Here is a 16,494-nt window from a genome sequence, read left to right as displayed (position 1 = left end):
CAGGAGGGCCGGTGACTATGCTTCAGGACAGACCCGGAGAGTCAGTCCCAAAGGGCCCTCAGATTTAGGGCCATCGCGAGATTCCCACAGGTGCAAGGGGTCATCGACTACACGCATGTGGCCATCACGGCTCCAGCTGGCCAACCAGCCGCATTCCTGAATAGAAAAAAGGGCTTCTACTCACTCAACCTGCAGCTGGTATGTGACCACAGGAAATACTTCATGCAAGTGTGCACCCGTTTTCCAGGTAGCTGCCATGACTCATTCATCCTGTGCCAGTCTCAGGTGCCAATGCTCTTCATTGCACCGGCTGAGATCCAGTGGTGGTTTCTTGGGGACAAGGACTACTCCTTGCAGACATGGCTCCTGATGCCGGTGAGAAACCCCATCAGCAATGCAGAGGAGAGATACAACACAGCTCAACACGAGCTACCGTCGAGCAGGCTTCAGTATGCTGAACATTCGCTTCTGCTGCCTGGATAGATCAGGTGGGGCCTTGCAGTACTCACCAGAAAGGGTAGCGCGCATCATTGCTGTATGGTATGCTCCGCACAACTTTGCAATACAGAGGGGGGAGGCCTTGCAGGATGCTGAGAGACGGGAGCAGGAGACGTCCTCGGATGATGAGGACACAGAAGAGGTGCAGCAGCATATGCGCATGGGAGGACAAAGATCAGCTAGGCATAGCAGACAGAGCGAGCAAAGAGCAAGGGATGCTCGGCAACGCCTTATTGCTGAGTAGTTCTACTATCCCTGAGGTGCAGAATATGCTCCCCATGTCACGCATCACCGTGCTTCATCTGGGAGGCAGTCTACTGCATCTGTGACGTCTGTGTCTCCACCATACTGGCAGCAGATGACTGAGCCATTTCCCATGTGACTGTATCCGTGCAGTACCACATCATGAATACTGGCATGGTGATGATGTTTGTCCATACATTGGCATTGCTCCAGGTCAATGATGTAATGGGAGGAGACATAGTCAGCACATGCTGGCATACGTCATTCACACAATAAAAGACACACCTGTTAGAAAAGCACATTACATAAGAACATGAGAAATAGGAGGAGTAGGTCATTCGGCCTCTCAAGCTTGCCCTGCCATTCAATAAGACCATGGCTGATCGGCCTCAGACCTCAACTTGTCTTTCGTGCCAGCTCCTCATTGCCCTCAACTCCCCGATATTTCAAAAATCTATCCACCTCCTCTTTAAATACTTTCACTCATCTAGCCTCCACAACTCTCTGCAGTAGAGAATTCCAGACATTCACTACCCTCTGAGAGAAGAAATTCCTTTGCATCTCAGTTTTAAATGAGTGTCCCCTTATTCTGTAACTATGTCCCCTAGTTCGAGATTCCCCCACTAGTGGAAACATCTTCTCAACATCTACCCTGTCAAGCCCCCTAAAAATCTTGTACGTTTCAATAAGATCACCCAAGATGGAGATCAAGATGGAGGAAGCCATGTGCTCATTTGCCTTCGACAAAGCAGCTATCATGGCCTGGATGGACTTCCCCATTGTCCACTCTTGGCTGCGCATGGCCTGTGGCATCTCCATTAGATGTTGCCTTACCTCTCCCTGCAACTCCAGTATGCCCTGTGCTGTTGACACCAGAGGGTCATCATTAGCCTGGGGCTCAACATGGGCCTGGCCACTCACAGTCCTCCGACTGTCAGAGACATTGCCTGTCTCAGGCTCAGCCAGCTGATCGGGCGTGTGTGCGGTGCTCTCACTAGCTTGTGACCCAGATTCTAAAGTCGAACGGATTCCCACTGAGGGGAGTGTCTCTGCGCTGGTGGAAGGTGTGGTAGTGTCATGTGATGCTGCATCCTCTGAGATGGTCTCTTCCTCAGCTGTGCTTGCACTCTCCAGGGCCTCCGATGCCACCTCGGAGCGTCGCCTTGCAAGATACGTGAACAGCACAGTTTTAGGTTCACTGGGGTACATTTCACTAATATGACAAAATTGTGTCCACAAATGAAATGGTTGTCAAAGAGATGTATTTTCACCCAGGAACCCAAGCTCCACACCTGAAACGGCATGTCCTCCTTGGCCACCACCTAGCTTTAGGGCCTCCTCCTCAGCCTGGGATAGTGGTTGGATGTCTGGCACCCCTCTGCCAGTCCTGGAGGACTCCCTCACAATGTGGGCCCTCTTTGCCTGGAAGAGCAAGGATGCAGATGTATAACATTGCCAAACAACATGACAGCTACAACAAAAGGTGGGGGACAATCAGTGTGTCAGACAGACTGGACTCAGCCTGTCATGCAGGTGCCCTGCTCTGGGGTGCAAACGAGAGTAAGTTCTTGCACACATGCAGCCGTCCATGTGGCATCAATCCTCCCGCCTGACCTCCCTGTCTTTGACATGGCAGTGGCACCCATGTGCCACCCTTTGTGGGCAAGCTCAGGTCAGATGGAGCTGCAAAAATAGTGCCACATATTTTTGCCGTGCGCATGAGATCATTCATCCTTTTGCGGCACTGGACCCAGTCTCGGCCCCACGGCAGCTTACCTCCTCTGCAATCTCCATCCAGGCTTACTTGGTCAGGCGGGTGGGCCTCTTCTTACCATCAATGGGGAAAAGGACCTCCCGCCTTGCCCGTGCAGGCTGGAGGAGAGTGAGCAGGGAGGCATCGCTGAACCATGGGGCCACCCTTCCTCGCTGATCTGCCATCACCTGTGCCTTGCAGGGATATTGGTTTCCAGATGCAAATAAACAGCTTCTGTGCTGGCTGGTCAGCTCCAGCACCAAGGTTTTTAAATGGATTCTGAATGACTGCAGGGCTGGCTGCCATTTAAATATGGTGGCCATGCGAATGAGTCATCGCGCTTAGGACCGCAGCAGCTCCATGAAGTGAGGCCCGCGTGTGCAGACTGCCATATTTCAAATTGATGGTGGGCCTATAGAATCCAGTCCAGTCTCTGGATTGTCATTCAAAGCGTTGCTTTGAGGAGTTCAAACCCCTGGCTGGCTTCCTTGAAACTGATTGCTGTCCTATTATTATATACAAAGTTAACGTCCAAAAATTCCAGCTATTTGCAGGTGTCCAAGTCCACTGAAAATCCTTTTTTCAGTTTTTTAAAAAAAACATACAAAAATAAAAACTTTTGTAACAGCAGCCATAAATTTTCAAAGCATTTTTGATACTGAACACTTTCTAACACACTTATTGTCTTTGGAGTCAACATGCCATCTATATTCTTTCACAATGCTTCATTTATTTAGCACTTAAAACATAAGCTATGTCTTGGTGAAGATAATGTAATAATGTTACCATATTGCTGTTAATGACTATAATTTAAATTACCTTGGTCTTCAGACTTATATTTAGCCACTCCCTGAAATTTGGATTTGTCAAATCTAAAAGTTTGAAGGACAATTGCCGGTATGCAATGGGAATGCCTACACTCGATCTGACGGCTTTTAACTACATGCATATCCTCCCTGTAGGGAATTGGTTTCATCAACCAATATCTTATTGCAAGGAACCTGATTCACAGACAAATATTTGTCCTTCCCACAGTCTCCTCCCACACCAAGAAAATCTGCTTTACAGACCGCACATGGATTGCCAAGGAACTGAATGGATTTTCACAAAACCACAATGGATAATAGGCCTGTAAACACCACATAACCTATGGAAATAATGAACAGAAGATAAGAAACAATTACTACCAGAAAGTAATTATTTTAGTGGCTCTAAACTTCCATTACTCAGTGTCTAAATAAACATTTTAATGAATTATTGGGTCATATAGACTAGGAAGAACTAAGGTTTTATCCCTCATCAGTGCTGAGTTAGTTGACCTCAACTGTAGCAACAGAGAAGTTCATTTTTATTAAAATAACATTATTTTCTTGGTTAGGAAGTGGAAAATCAGCCATAGTTTCTGCTACCAGTTGCTTGCCAGTGACTTCTGCTGAAAGTGCATGCATATCTTTGAATAAAGAATGACTAGGTGTCAGAAGATTGCTGATGCACATACCCAACTATTAGTTGCTGCATTTAGAAGGGAAAGAATAGGGGAAGGAAACTGGGGAAAATAAAATAAACAGTACTTAACTGTAGTTGTTTAAATTCTTTGTTTAAACTCACTTTTATAAGACTTTCAATGAAGTGGTCTAAATACAGATTGGGAAGCAATTTTGGGTATGAATTACAAAATGGCTTTTCCTTTTTGCAATAGAGCATAATCAAATTGGCCAGCTGCAGAAGTTTGGAACAATCTTGTATATTGGCATGCTTAAATCTAAATGGTTCAAATTGGCTCCAAATACAGATTTTTCCAGATATCTGAATTTAAGACCAATTTGGATTATGTTGGATTTGGCATTATGCACTAATTCCCCATCCAGTAACTAGATTGCCTCAATATGTGTCTATGCAGTATGAAACTAATTCTCACATCGTTAGTCATTTACAGAATGTGACAGTGGCCTCACTGCAAAAATATTCACCCACCCACATGCTGGTGTTAACTTAAAACAATCTTATGTTTGGAATGCATGTAATGCATATAACCAAGTTCCTTTAGGCAACTGACCTACTCAGGTTTCTGGAAAATTACAAGAGAATGGATTTGTTCCATGGTACCTTTTAGCCATCATAATATTAATGTTAAAATTCAGAACCAATAAAATTGGGAGGGATTATATAAAGTGTAAGTAACTATGTTTACATTGTTTTGTTTGACACATTAATCCCAGCTGCAGCTATGCCCCCTGTGTTACCACAGCAAGTTACTGAAAGTACATTCTTCATTCCATACCTCATAAAAAGTGTGGATGAAAAAAGCTCTAATTTGATGATGAATCGTAATAGAGGCCAGGATTTTACCCTTGGCGGATGGCAGTCTTCCATCAACTGAAAAGTCGGTGGCGAACCCTGCTTGGCCTGGGGATCCGACCCATATTTTGCGGGTGTCCGGCCCTTTAAATGTTCTGAGGCGGGACTTCCACCCACTTGAAGCAGGAAGTCCCGCCTAATAGAGCTTCCGGCCAATCAGTGGGCTGGCAACTCTTAGTCCCAGCAGCGCCACTGGGAGTGGTAGCCAGTGCTGGGACTATAACCCAACCGACAGAAGGTGGTGTTGGGGAGCCCCGGAACGAAGGCAAGCTTCTATTTCCTTGCCGGGGCGGGGCAAGGGTGGTCAATTGGGGGGGGACAGAGGGCGTGTTGGATGTTGGGGGTGACTGGGGCAGCAGGGGTGGGCCTCCATTGGGCACAGGGTATCTGATCAGGAGGGCACACCCACCCCCCCCCCGGCTGTCAGAGAGCCACCTGCTTTTGTCAGGCGGCCTTTCTCGGGCTTGGGATGCCTGCTTGCTGTGGGTAAAATCCCCGTGGAGGTGGGCGGAGGCCCTTAAGTGGCTGTTAAGTAGCCACTTAAAGGCCTTGATTGGCCTTGGGCGGGCATGTCGTTTTTTGCCGCTGCCACCCTGCTTAAAGTGGCGGCGAAGGTGGGAGTTGGTCGGGAAAGGCCCCCGAGCCTCCTGCTCCATTTTACGACTCCCCCGCCACCTTCCTGCTCTTTGGGGTTGTAAAATTCAGCACATAGTATTTATGTATTGCGCAAAATGATAATGATGGACTGATTTGAGCAAGGACATTTTGTCCATTATCACAAAATTCTTCCAGATGAGGAAGGTCACTTAGCAAAATTTGGTTAATCAAGTCAAAAGACTCTAAAACCACTGTACTATCCAAAAGGTTCTTAAATGATTCCAGGGATTTTTCCTCCATTATTCTATCTGGAAATCTTTTCCACATATTGGTCATTCTGTGTGTGGAGAAGAATTTTCTGATATCAGTCCTCAATTTGCCTTTTACAAGTTTAAACTTGAGATATCTTGCTTTCCACTTGCAACTTTTTGGAATCTCCTTTTCCCTATTTTATATAATCTTGCAGACCCCAATCAGATCACTACTCTGATGTCTCCTTTCAAAGGTGAAGAACCCAAATTTATCTGGTCTTTCCTTCCACCTGAGAACTCCAAGACTGAGGATCATTCTTGTGTCACTTCTTTATACCCCCCCTTCTAAGTCTTGAATGTCACCCAAGGGCAGGAGTAGAGCAGCATGATACGTAGGATCAAAGTGCAGAACTTACCATCCAGTTCTCACAATTGTTCCATCCACCTCCATTTTGATGGGGGCCTTAGATAAGCAGCCAAGGCTCCCGACAGAAACATGTAAAAGCCTCATTCTTCATTGTAATTAGCAATCCAATGAACTTTTCAAGCACCAATTGGCAGAGCACATACTGAATACTTTGACCAATGGTTCTGGATGTTGAGCAGCCAAACCAATGGTCCTTGAAGTTGCTCCAAGAGAAGAGCAGGTAGATTTCCTTGTGATTTTTGTGAGGCCATTACTGCTCCTCCTGTGCTTGTAAAGATTGATGTGTCTAATACTCTCCCAGGAAGTGGAAAATCCTGGGTCTGCTCTGTAGAAAAGTTGCTGGATTTCCTTTCCCTACCATGGATGACTAGGAATACTACATTTAGTGCTAGTGACTATAAATCTTTATGGGTATCGTAAAATCTTTTATTGACCTCTTCAGAAACATCTGGCTAAACGAATCAAACACAAGACTATATGCAAATACTAAATGGGCTGTTATTCCCGTCCTGTTTTAAATTTTCATATTAGTTGAAAATAAACTAATAGGTTTAAATTAAAGTAATAGGTTATAGAAGCTGTTACACAGATAGCTTTTGAAAATATGCTGTGTGAAATTTCTGAAAACATTTCATGACGCAAGCAGATTGACAAAATTACAGTATTTTCACTTCACACATTGGAAAGCAAAAGGCCCAACTTTATAATTGTTGCAAATGCTTCTCCTCATTTGCATTTCTTTCACTTTCAATACGTGGTTCCAATATTTAATCAGCCTAAATATTGTTAAAGCCATCCCCCTGATATTGTTTGCAAAAATGTATTTTTATTGCCCTCAGTTTTCTCCCCTCCTCATTACTCCTGAAGATGTGGACTCCTTGCTCGGATAAAGTTTCTTGGCCATGTTCTGGGACAGCACTCAAGTAACTAAATGGCAAACAGCAGCAGGAACTCTGGCCAAGTTTCCTCTCCCTGGTCCAATTGTCGCACTCTCACATTACCGTAACTAGGATCAGCTAACTAAATACAGACCCGGGATTTAAAAGAAGAAGAAGCGAACGTGGAAAAGGCAGCCAAACTAGTCTGTCAGAGTCTGACAAGTGTCTGCATCAACTGCGGCACTGGAAGGCAAGTTGAAAACATCAAAGCAATAGAAAAACAGAAATGTTTTAAAACTATCAGGAATGCTAAATGTAAATGTATTCTTAAGGGAGAAATAACCTGAATAAAATAATGAAGCCAATTTTTGAACAGGTAGAGGGATGATAGATTACATATAACAGCAGACCCAAAAACTGTTTTAGCAGTGACAATATATTCAAATGGTATGTTAAAGACCAGATAGTTTCTTTAATGGATAATTAGGATAGAAAAATTATGCAAGATCCAGAAACGGAAGACGTATTGAATAGGTTCTTCACATCTGTTTTCATAATTGAATGCTGCAGGCAATTTCCATATCCAGTCAACTGACATATGTGGTAATCAGTGAAGCATGGGTTATGAACAAATTCAAGGGATAAAAAACATAGGGCACCTGAACATATTGAGATGTAAGTAAAAATCCTCAAAGAAAGAAGAATGGAAATAAGAAAGGCTTTGGTTAATAATTTTAGAAGCTCTGTCTATTTGCTTCAGAGCAACGTAGACTTAGAGATGACCTGATAGAGGTTTATAAAATAATTAAAGGGCTGGATAGCATCCCTATTGATAGATTGTTCCAGTTTAACAGAATAGGGAGGACCAGGGGACACAAACTTAGACTACATAGTAGTAGGAATAGACTGGATGTTAGGTGTTCTTCTTTTCTGAGAGAATTGTGGAATATATTGGCAGCTGGTGATGTGAGTGCTGACTCTTCAAATGCCTTCAAGATGGAGCTAAACCAATTCCTGACTGGGGCAGTGATCGCAACATATATAAGGCAAGTGTCTTTATAGGTAACGTTTGGTCCATGTGATCTCCTGGACTGGTTTTGATCACCTGAGGGGGTCAGAGATGAATTTTACAGAGTATTTTTTTCCCTTACCGGCTCTGTGTTTTCTCTCCTCTCCCAAAGGATTGCCTGTTTGCAGGAGTCGGTACGAGGCAGTATGAAGGGAGGTGAGGTGGGGGGGGTGCAATTGGTGGAGAGGTCAGAGTAAGAATGGTCAGCCATCATGGTGTGGGATAAGCTTGATGGACCAACTGGTCTTTTCATGCCTGACATTTTTGCATGTTTGTACAGCAGTTAGAACCCTTGACAAAAATAACAGTTATTCAAAATAGCTCCACTTGCACTGTGAAAAGGTCAGTTATATATGCAACCCAAATCATTGTTTGGTAGACAGAGGAGAGTCTACATACTTACAGATGGGGTAATAATTTAAAATAATGAAAGGAAAATGAATATACCTCATTGATGTGTTAGTGCAATCAAAGCTGAAATCAGGTAAAGGTGAAGTTTCTGTATCTTGTTTTATTTAGGTGTCAGACTTGTTTTACTGGTAACATTCCAGCTTCTGAGTCAGTCAGTGGTGGGTTCAAGCCCCACTCCAGAGACTTTAGTGATTTACCTCAGGTGACACATCATTGCAGCACGGAGGGAGTGCTGCAAAGTCAGAGGTGCTAACTTTCGGATGAGAAGTTAAACTGAAGCCCCAGCTGCCTGCTCAGATAGATGTAAAAGATCCCATGGCACCATTCAAAAAAGAGCACTGGAATTGCCCCAGTGTCTTGGCCAATGTCCCTCAAACAACATCACAAACAGATTATCTGGACTTTATCTCTTTGCTGTTTGTGAGAGCTTGCTGGTTGAAAATTGGCTCCTGCCTGTTCCCACTTAACAATGACATTGCAAAAGTACCTATTGGCTTGTGTTTATTCCAATAACATTTAACAGTCACTAGAACTGGAGATAACAAAAAAATGTTTTACCTTGTGAATTGCTAGCTGAGTATTTGTTCTGGGAACATCAATAAATTACAAAGGGAAGATCAGCCAAGAAATTTTACTGGAAGTTAAAGATGACTATGCAATTTAAGGAGCATAACAAATTATTACAGATTTCTATGAGAAGAAATCATGCCCTGTTGATAATATATTTGTGTTGGATTACCATCATATCTTAGATATCCATTCTAATTAGATTTGCGTGGGACAAACAGCAGCTGACTCGCAGAAGTATTTCTAAAGTTTAAATATTTGGATCGTCTTTGAACAGCTAATCTAAACCATAACTCGTACAATTTCTAAGTAAAGGGTGATTTTAATGACTAGTCCAATTAATTTTATTAAAAGCATATTTATTCCAGAAGGCCACAAATGATAAAATAAATGAATCTGAAGCTCAGCATGATTTAATTTGAATCATTAAAAATTACATATCAGTGAAAAGAGGAATGGAAATGTAATAGCATACATGTGCCAATTAAAATGCTTTAACTGGTATTCATAAAATGAAGTAATTGCATATCTGAATCTATGAAAATTAAGAAAATGTTATCAAAAAAAACTTGCAATTATCATACAGTAGTAATGAAAGCATGATGCACAAAACAGACATATTAACAGGGTTGTCACTAGTGAAGGGTTCCATACCTTTGCTTTCTTTAGTAGTCTCTGCAGCTCATGTTGAGGTAGTAGGCCATGGTTTTTGACAAACACAGGCATCTCTGGTGGCCAGTGTGTCTCGTAGTAAACAGTTCCATGGATCTCCATGTATTTACCAATAACTTCAAGGTACTTCGCCTTTCCCTGAAGAGCACAAAATTAATGATAGTCAATAGCTTCAAAAGAAATAATCTCAAACAGAATAAAGCATGCTATTACGTTGATGACCCATAGCATACAAACTGCTTAGCATTGTCTCTGCAGAATATCAATCCAGCTTCTCTGTTTTTACAATGTGCTGAAGTATAGGTTGAAGTATGTGTTTTGATCACACGCTTGAATGAAAACTAAATGGAATGAGATAATTTGTATTGATAAGTGACCCTGCAGTTGTCTAGTTGTTTCCCATCCCTATAACTGTTGTTGTAAACCTAATCAGCAGTCAATACTGCATATTGCCCAGTCAATTGCTTTTCTTGCTTTCTTCAAAATCTTTCATTGTACTTCTTTGCTATTATTCCTAGCCCTGTATAAAAATTCTTATTCTCATTTCCAGTTTTATTTTGGATTTTCTGCTAGTTTCTATTGCAGCAACAACTTATATTTCTATATAGGCTAGGCCATGTGCAGATATCATTCCTACCCAAGATAAAAACTTGGGCCCTTACAGCAATTAATTCTCTGATGAAAGTTGATGATTGATAATTGTGCAGTTAAATATACACTTAACTTGCACCAATTCCCATTCCCCTATCACTCCTGTGCTTGCTGACTTACATTGGCTTCCGGTTAGGCAACATCTTGATTTTAAAATTCTCATCCTTGTTTTCAAATTCCTCCATGGTCTGGCTCCTCCTTATCTCTGTAATCTCCTCCAGCCCCACATCCCTCCAAGATAACTGTACTCCTCTAATTCTGGCCTCTTGTGCATTCCTTATTTTAATTGCTCCACCCTTGGTGGCCGCGCCTTCAGTTGCCTAGGTCCCAAGCTCTAGAATATCCTCCTTATGCCTCTCTACCTCACTTTCCTCATTTAGGACACTCCTTAAAACCTACCTCTTTGATCAAGCTTTTGATCATATGACCTAATATTTCCTTTTGTGGTTCAGTGCCATCATTTGTTTTATAATGCTCCTGTAAAGCGCCTTGGGATGTTTTATTATGTTAAAGGTGCTAGATAAATATAAGTTGTTGTTACAATAGAAACTAGCAGAAAATCCAAAATAAAACTGGAAATGGGAATAAACATTTTTATACAGGGCTAGGAATAATAGCAAAGAAGTACAATGAAAGATTTTGTAGAAGTCAAGAACTAAATGTGTTTTTCAATCATATAATTTACACTAAAGATTGTTCTCATTTTTTAGATCTCATATGCAGTGAAACCATTTCAAATGAGAACTTAGATGTACAAAAATGTATTGACATAGTGAATCATTTATATAGCTCAAAGTACATTTATAGTTATCTCTGTGAAAGGAAATCACAACTCATACATTTACAAATACTGTAGATAGGCTCTTCACATTGTAAAATAGTCCTCACTCATTTGATACAAACCTTTCACCAGATGAGGGCTCTTGTAATGATGTCTCATATTCACAACATACTGAGTAGCTTATTTTCCACCTGGTGCTTTTGTTATTTGCATTTCACAAAAAAATACCTCAACACTCCGTCAATCCTGTTGTATCTATAATATTTGTGTTGGCCATCCTAACTTAAGCAGTTAAATGAATCACAAGGGGCTAAACTTTGTGGCAAGAATAATGGTGAGGCTATCAGTGCTCAGCACTATTAAGGAGTAAATCAGACAGCAACTTTTGGTGTACAGCCATATGCAATGAACTCTAGAAGTTGCTGTCCAATTTGCCCTGCCCCTCCATCAGCTTTGCTATACTGGTACCTCACCGAGAGACTCAGAATCAAAGAAACATTACAGTGCAGCAGGAGGCCATTCGGCCGATCGTGTCCGCACTGGCTCTCTGAAGGAGCAATTCCCTCAGTTCCATTCCGCCGCCCTCTCCCCATAACCCTGCACATTCTTCTTTTTCATATAACTGTCTAAATCCCTTTTGAATGCTTCAATTGAACTTGCCTCCACCACATTCTCAGGTAGCGCATTCCAGACATTAACCACTTGCTGCGTGAAAAAGTTTTTCCTCATGTCACTTTTACTTCTCTTACCAAATACTTTAAATCTGTGTCCTCTCATTCTTGATCCTTTCACAAGTGGGAAAAGTTTCTCTCTATCTACTCTGTCCAGAACCCTCATGATTTTGAATACCTCTACTAAATCACCTCTCCGCCATCTCTTCTCCAATCTATCTTCATAGCTGAAGTTCCTCATACCTGGAACCATTCTCGTGAATCTTTTCTATACTCTCTCCAATGCCCTCATGCCTTTCCTAAAGTGGGGCACCCAGATTGGACGCAATACTCCAGCTGAGCCTGAACTAATATCTTATACAAGTTCAACATAACTTCCTTGCTCTATGCCCATATTAATAAAGCTCAGGATACTGTTTGCTTTATTAACCACACTCTCAACCTGTCCTGCCAACTTCAAGGATTTATGCACATACACGCTTAGGTCCCTCTGCTCCTGCACCCCCTTTAGAATTGTACTCTTTATTTTATATTGTCTCTCCATGTTATTCCTACCAAAATGAATGATTTCACATTTCTCTGCATTGAATATAATCTGCCACCTGTCTGCCCATTCCATCAACTTGTCTATGTCCTTTTGAAGTTTTACACTATCCTCCTCACAGTTCACAACGCTTCCAAGTTTCTTATCATCTGCAAACTTTGAAATTGTGCCCTGTATACCAAGGTCTAGGTCATTAATATATATCAGGAAAAGCAAGGGTCCCAACACTGATCCCTGAGGAACTCCACTACAAATCTTCCTCCAGCCCAAAAGACATCCATTAACCACTACACTTTGTTTCCTGTCACTCAGCCAATTTCGTATTCATGTCGCTAACGCCCCTTTTATTCCATGAGCTACAAGTATTACGACCGAGGCGGGAGTCAATTCAGTCCCACTACTCCAAAGGTCATAGCATATTATTAAAGTTTTCCCATCGAAGGGAAATTAGCCAAATTAAACACTTTAGTAACTCCCAGAATAAAACAGTCCAAACCAAGTATCTTTAAACAACAACAAATTAACTATTTATTAATAAACAAAATCTTAAACACTATTGAGATAAACCTATGTCTAAAATACTTCATAACATATTTATCCTAACCCTAATGCATACAGACATACATTCAAAAACCAACAGTTAACCGATTTAAAAATAATGTTTCTTAGGAATAAATAGGTAGCTGGGTTGTAAGTCCTGGTGATTTACGTTCCTGGTTGGTGAGGTGTCCCAGAGTAGAATAATCAGATGCTACTGGAAGTCTCAAGGCGAATTCGATGAACAGTCTTTCATAGGCGTTCAAAGCACTCCGGTTGCAGCAGGCATCACACAATTCTTTCAACAAGCAGTATATCAACAGGTCTATTTGGATTTTAAAATTGGTCGTCTTTCAGTCGAAACTTTACTGAGAATTCCAGCAAACATAAACAGAGAGTCACTTCAGAGGCAAAGACCTCTTAGAATTTGGAAGTAAAAAAAGGAATTTGCTACCTCCAACAATACAAATGTTCTTTTCCCAGAGGTTTTTTTTCTGTTTAGGCAATAACACAGCCTGTAGCTCATGTAGATTTTTCTGCTGAGATATAGACTACTTCTTCCTTCAGAGCATGCCTTGCTGGTTTCTGGATCAAACTGGTTTAAGCCAGTCTTTCACACACATTCAAAAGTTACAATACCATGTGACCTCCTCTCTCTCCTGCTATTGCCTAGGAAATGGGTGCAGCTGCTGGCACATTGTGCTCCTTAATTTTTAAAGGCACACTGCTTTTAAACAAAGTTTTAAAGGCACACTGTTTGTAAACAGCGGAGAAAAGTAAAACAGTTCCATGACACAAGTTTGCTCACAAGTCTGTTGTGTGGCACTGTATCAAATGACTCTGAATTAAAAGACATGAAGGGCACAAGCTGTTGCACGTGCTCACTTGTTAACCACTAAACATGCCAGAAAAAGTTAGGGATTTAGGTGTAAGCTTTTTTTTAGAACCACAGAACCATAGTAAAATTACAGCACAGAAGGAGGCCATTCAGCCCATCATGTCTGTGCAGGCCAAAAAGACCAGCTTCCCAATCTAATTCCACCTTCCAGTACCTGGTCCATAGCCTCGCAGGTTACAGCACTTCAGGTGCATGTCCAGGTACCTTTTAAAAGAATTAAGGGTTTCTGCCCCTACCACCATTCCTGTCAGTGAATTCCAGACACCCACCACCCTCTGGATGAAAAAATATTTTCTCATGTTCTGTCTAATCCTTCTACCTTAAATCTGTGCCTCCTGGTAATTGACCTCTCTGCTAGGGGAAAACAGGTCCTTCCTGTCTACTCTATCTAGACCCCTCATAATTTTGTACACCTCAATTAAGTCACCCCTCAGCCTCCTCTGTTCTAAGGAAAACAACTCTAGCCTATCCAATCTCTCCTCATAGCTGCAACTTTCAAGCCCTGGCAACATTCTTGTGAATCTCCTCTGCACTCTCTCCAGAACTGCATGCAATATTCCAACTGTGGCCGAACCAACGTTTTATACAGTTCCAACATTACATCCTGCATTTGTATTCTATACCTCGGCCAATAAAGGAAAGCATTCCAAATGTCTTATTCATCACTTGATCTACCTGTCCTGCTACCTTTAATGACCTGTGGACATGCACTCCAAGGTCTCTCTCTTCTTCTACCCCTCTCAATATCCTCCCATTTATTGTGTATTCCCTTGCTTTATTTGCCCTCCCCAAGTGCATCACCTCATACTTCTCCAGATTGAATTCCATTTGCCAATTTTTTCTCCACTCAACCAAACCATTGATATCATTCTGGAGTCTACAGCCATCCTCTTCACTATCAACTACACGGTCAATTTTTACGTCATCAGCAAAATTCCCAATCATGCCTCCCACATTTAAGTCCAAATCATTAATATATACCACAACAGCAAGGGACCCAACACTGAGCCCTGTGGAACGCCACTGGAAACAGCTTTCCATTCACAAAAACATCCGTCGACTACTACCTTTTGTTTCCTGGCCCTGAGCCAATTCTGGATCCAACCTGCCACATTCCCCTGTATCCCATGGGCTTTCATTTTACTGACCAATCTGCCTTCAGGGAACTGACCAATCTGCCACCTTGTCAAATGACTTACTAAAATCCATGTAGACCACATCCCCTGCACTACCCTCATCAATCCTCCTTGTTACTTCCTCAAAGAATTCAATTAAGTTAGTAAGACACGACCTTCCCTTAATAAATCCATGCTGACCATCCCTGATCAGCCTGTGCCTTTCTAAGTGGCAGTTTATCCTGTCTTTCAGAATTGATTCCAATAATTTACCCACTACCAAGGTCAGATTAACCGGCCTATAATTATTTGGCCTATCCCTCGCACCCTTTTTAAACAATGGTATAACGTTCACAGACCTCCAATCCTCTGGCACATTGCCCATATCCAGTGAGGATTTGAAGCTGATCCTCAGCGCATCCGCTATTTCCTCCCTGGCTTCCTTTCACAACCTGGGATGCAATCAATCCGGCCTTGGTGCTTCATCCACTTGCAAGGATGTCAGACCCTCTACTACTTCCTCTCTCATTATGATAATCATATCTAATATTTCACTCTCCTCCTCTTTTACTACAATGACATCATCCCTCTCCTTTGTGAAGACAGAGGCAAAAAACTCATTAAGAACCCTGCCCACATCATCTGCATCCATGTGTAAGTTCCCTTGTATATCTCTGATAGGCCCTACCCTCTCCTTAGTTATCCTCTTGCTCTTCACCTAAGAAGAGTAAATGCTATGCAACGGGCCATATGGGACACCTTTATAGGAGTCACCGAGAAAGGGAGTGCTTCATCAGTGGAATCTTGTTAGGTACCCCCCTTGCTCTGCAGGAGGGATGGGGGGAGCACATGAGGTTGGGCAGAGCAGCGCCAGCTGCTGCAGAAGAGAGGGACAGGAGGAGGAGGGTCAGGTGGTCAAGGTGGACTCCTTTGTCCCTGCAGGTACAGGCTATCCTTCCTCCTCTGGGCCTCCTCCATCAGAACCTCCAGAGCTGTGTCTGAGAACATCTGGGCCCTCCCTCTCAGTCCCTGAACCATCCTGAAATGTGGAGCTATGTGTTAACCAGCAGACTTCACAACTTCAGTGGAAATGGGTCAGTGGAGCCCACATGTCCTGCTCGGTGAAAACTGCAGCCAATCAGCAGTTCAGTCCTCAATTTAAGGGTATCTTTTTTGCACCTCCAGGCAAGATTAAATTATGGTAATCAGCAATAATGACCAAAACTGCATGCTAAAACCAGATTTTCAAATAGGTGTGCTCTATTAGCACAGCACAAATATAGCACCAGCTCTCATCCTTTCACTGAAATAATCCCTGCATACCTCAGTGAGGGTTCTTCAGTATGATTGGCTGAAGCTGTTGCTTTCCCTGCTCACATGTGCCACGCATCACCTGTAGAGGGCACCGCACTGGAAAGGATCTCGAGTAACCATAAGCTGTCGCTCAAGATCCCATGAAAAGTCGGTGGGCAGTGGTGAGCTTGATGAATGGCGAGGACAGTTCTTTTGCCACTGACTGCAAAATCCAGGCCAATGACTAAAGAGGCAGAATTTTCCCCCCCGGGGGGGGTGG

General features: G+C 42.5%; 1 protein-coding gene across 2 annotated transcripts in view; it reads right to left on the bottom strand.

Moving 5' to 3' along the window:
- LOC137384291 (alpha-1,6-mannosylglycoprotein 6-beta-N-acetylglucosaminyltransferase B-like) overlaps window positions 1-16,494 on the bottom strand; it is a 994,997-nt gene that overhangs the window by 92,194 nt on the left and 886,309 nt on the right. For both annotated transcript variants that reach the window (XM_068058117.1, XM_068058116.1), the window contains one exon: window positions 9,707-9,862. In XM_068058117.1, the coding sequence (XP_067914218.1) occupies window positions 9,707-9,862 (156 nt within the window). The remainder of the gene's footprint in view (window positions 1-9,706; window positions 9,863-16,494) is intronic.

Source organism: Heterodontus francisci, chromosome 26 (genome assembly GCF_036365525.1).
Source record: "Heterodontus francisci isolate sHetFra1 chromosome 26, sHetFra1.hap1, whole genome shotgun sequence".
NCBI classification, from domain to species: Eukaryota; Metazoa; Chordata; class Chondrichthyes; order Heterodontiformes; family Heterodontidae; genus Heterodontus; species Heterodontus francisci.
This window is presented reverse-complemented; position numbering and strand designations above follow the sequence as displayed.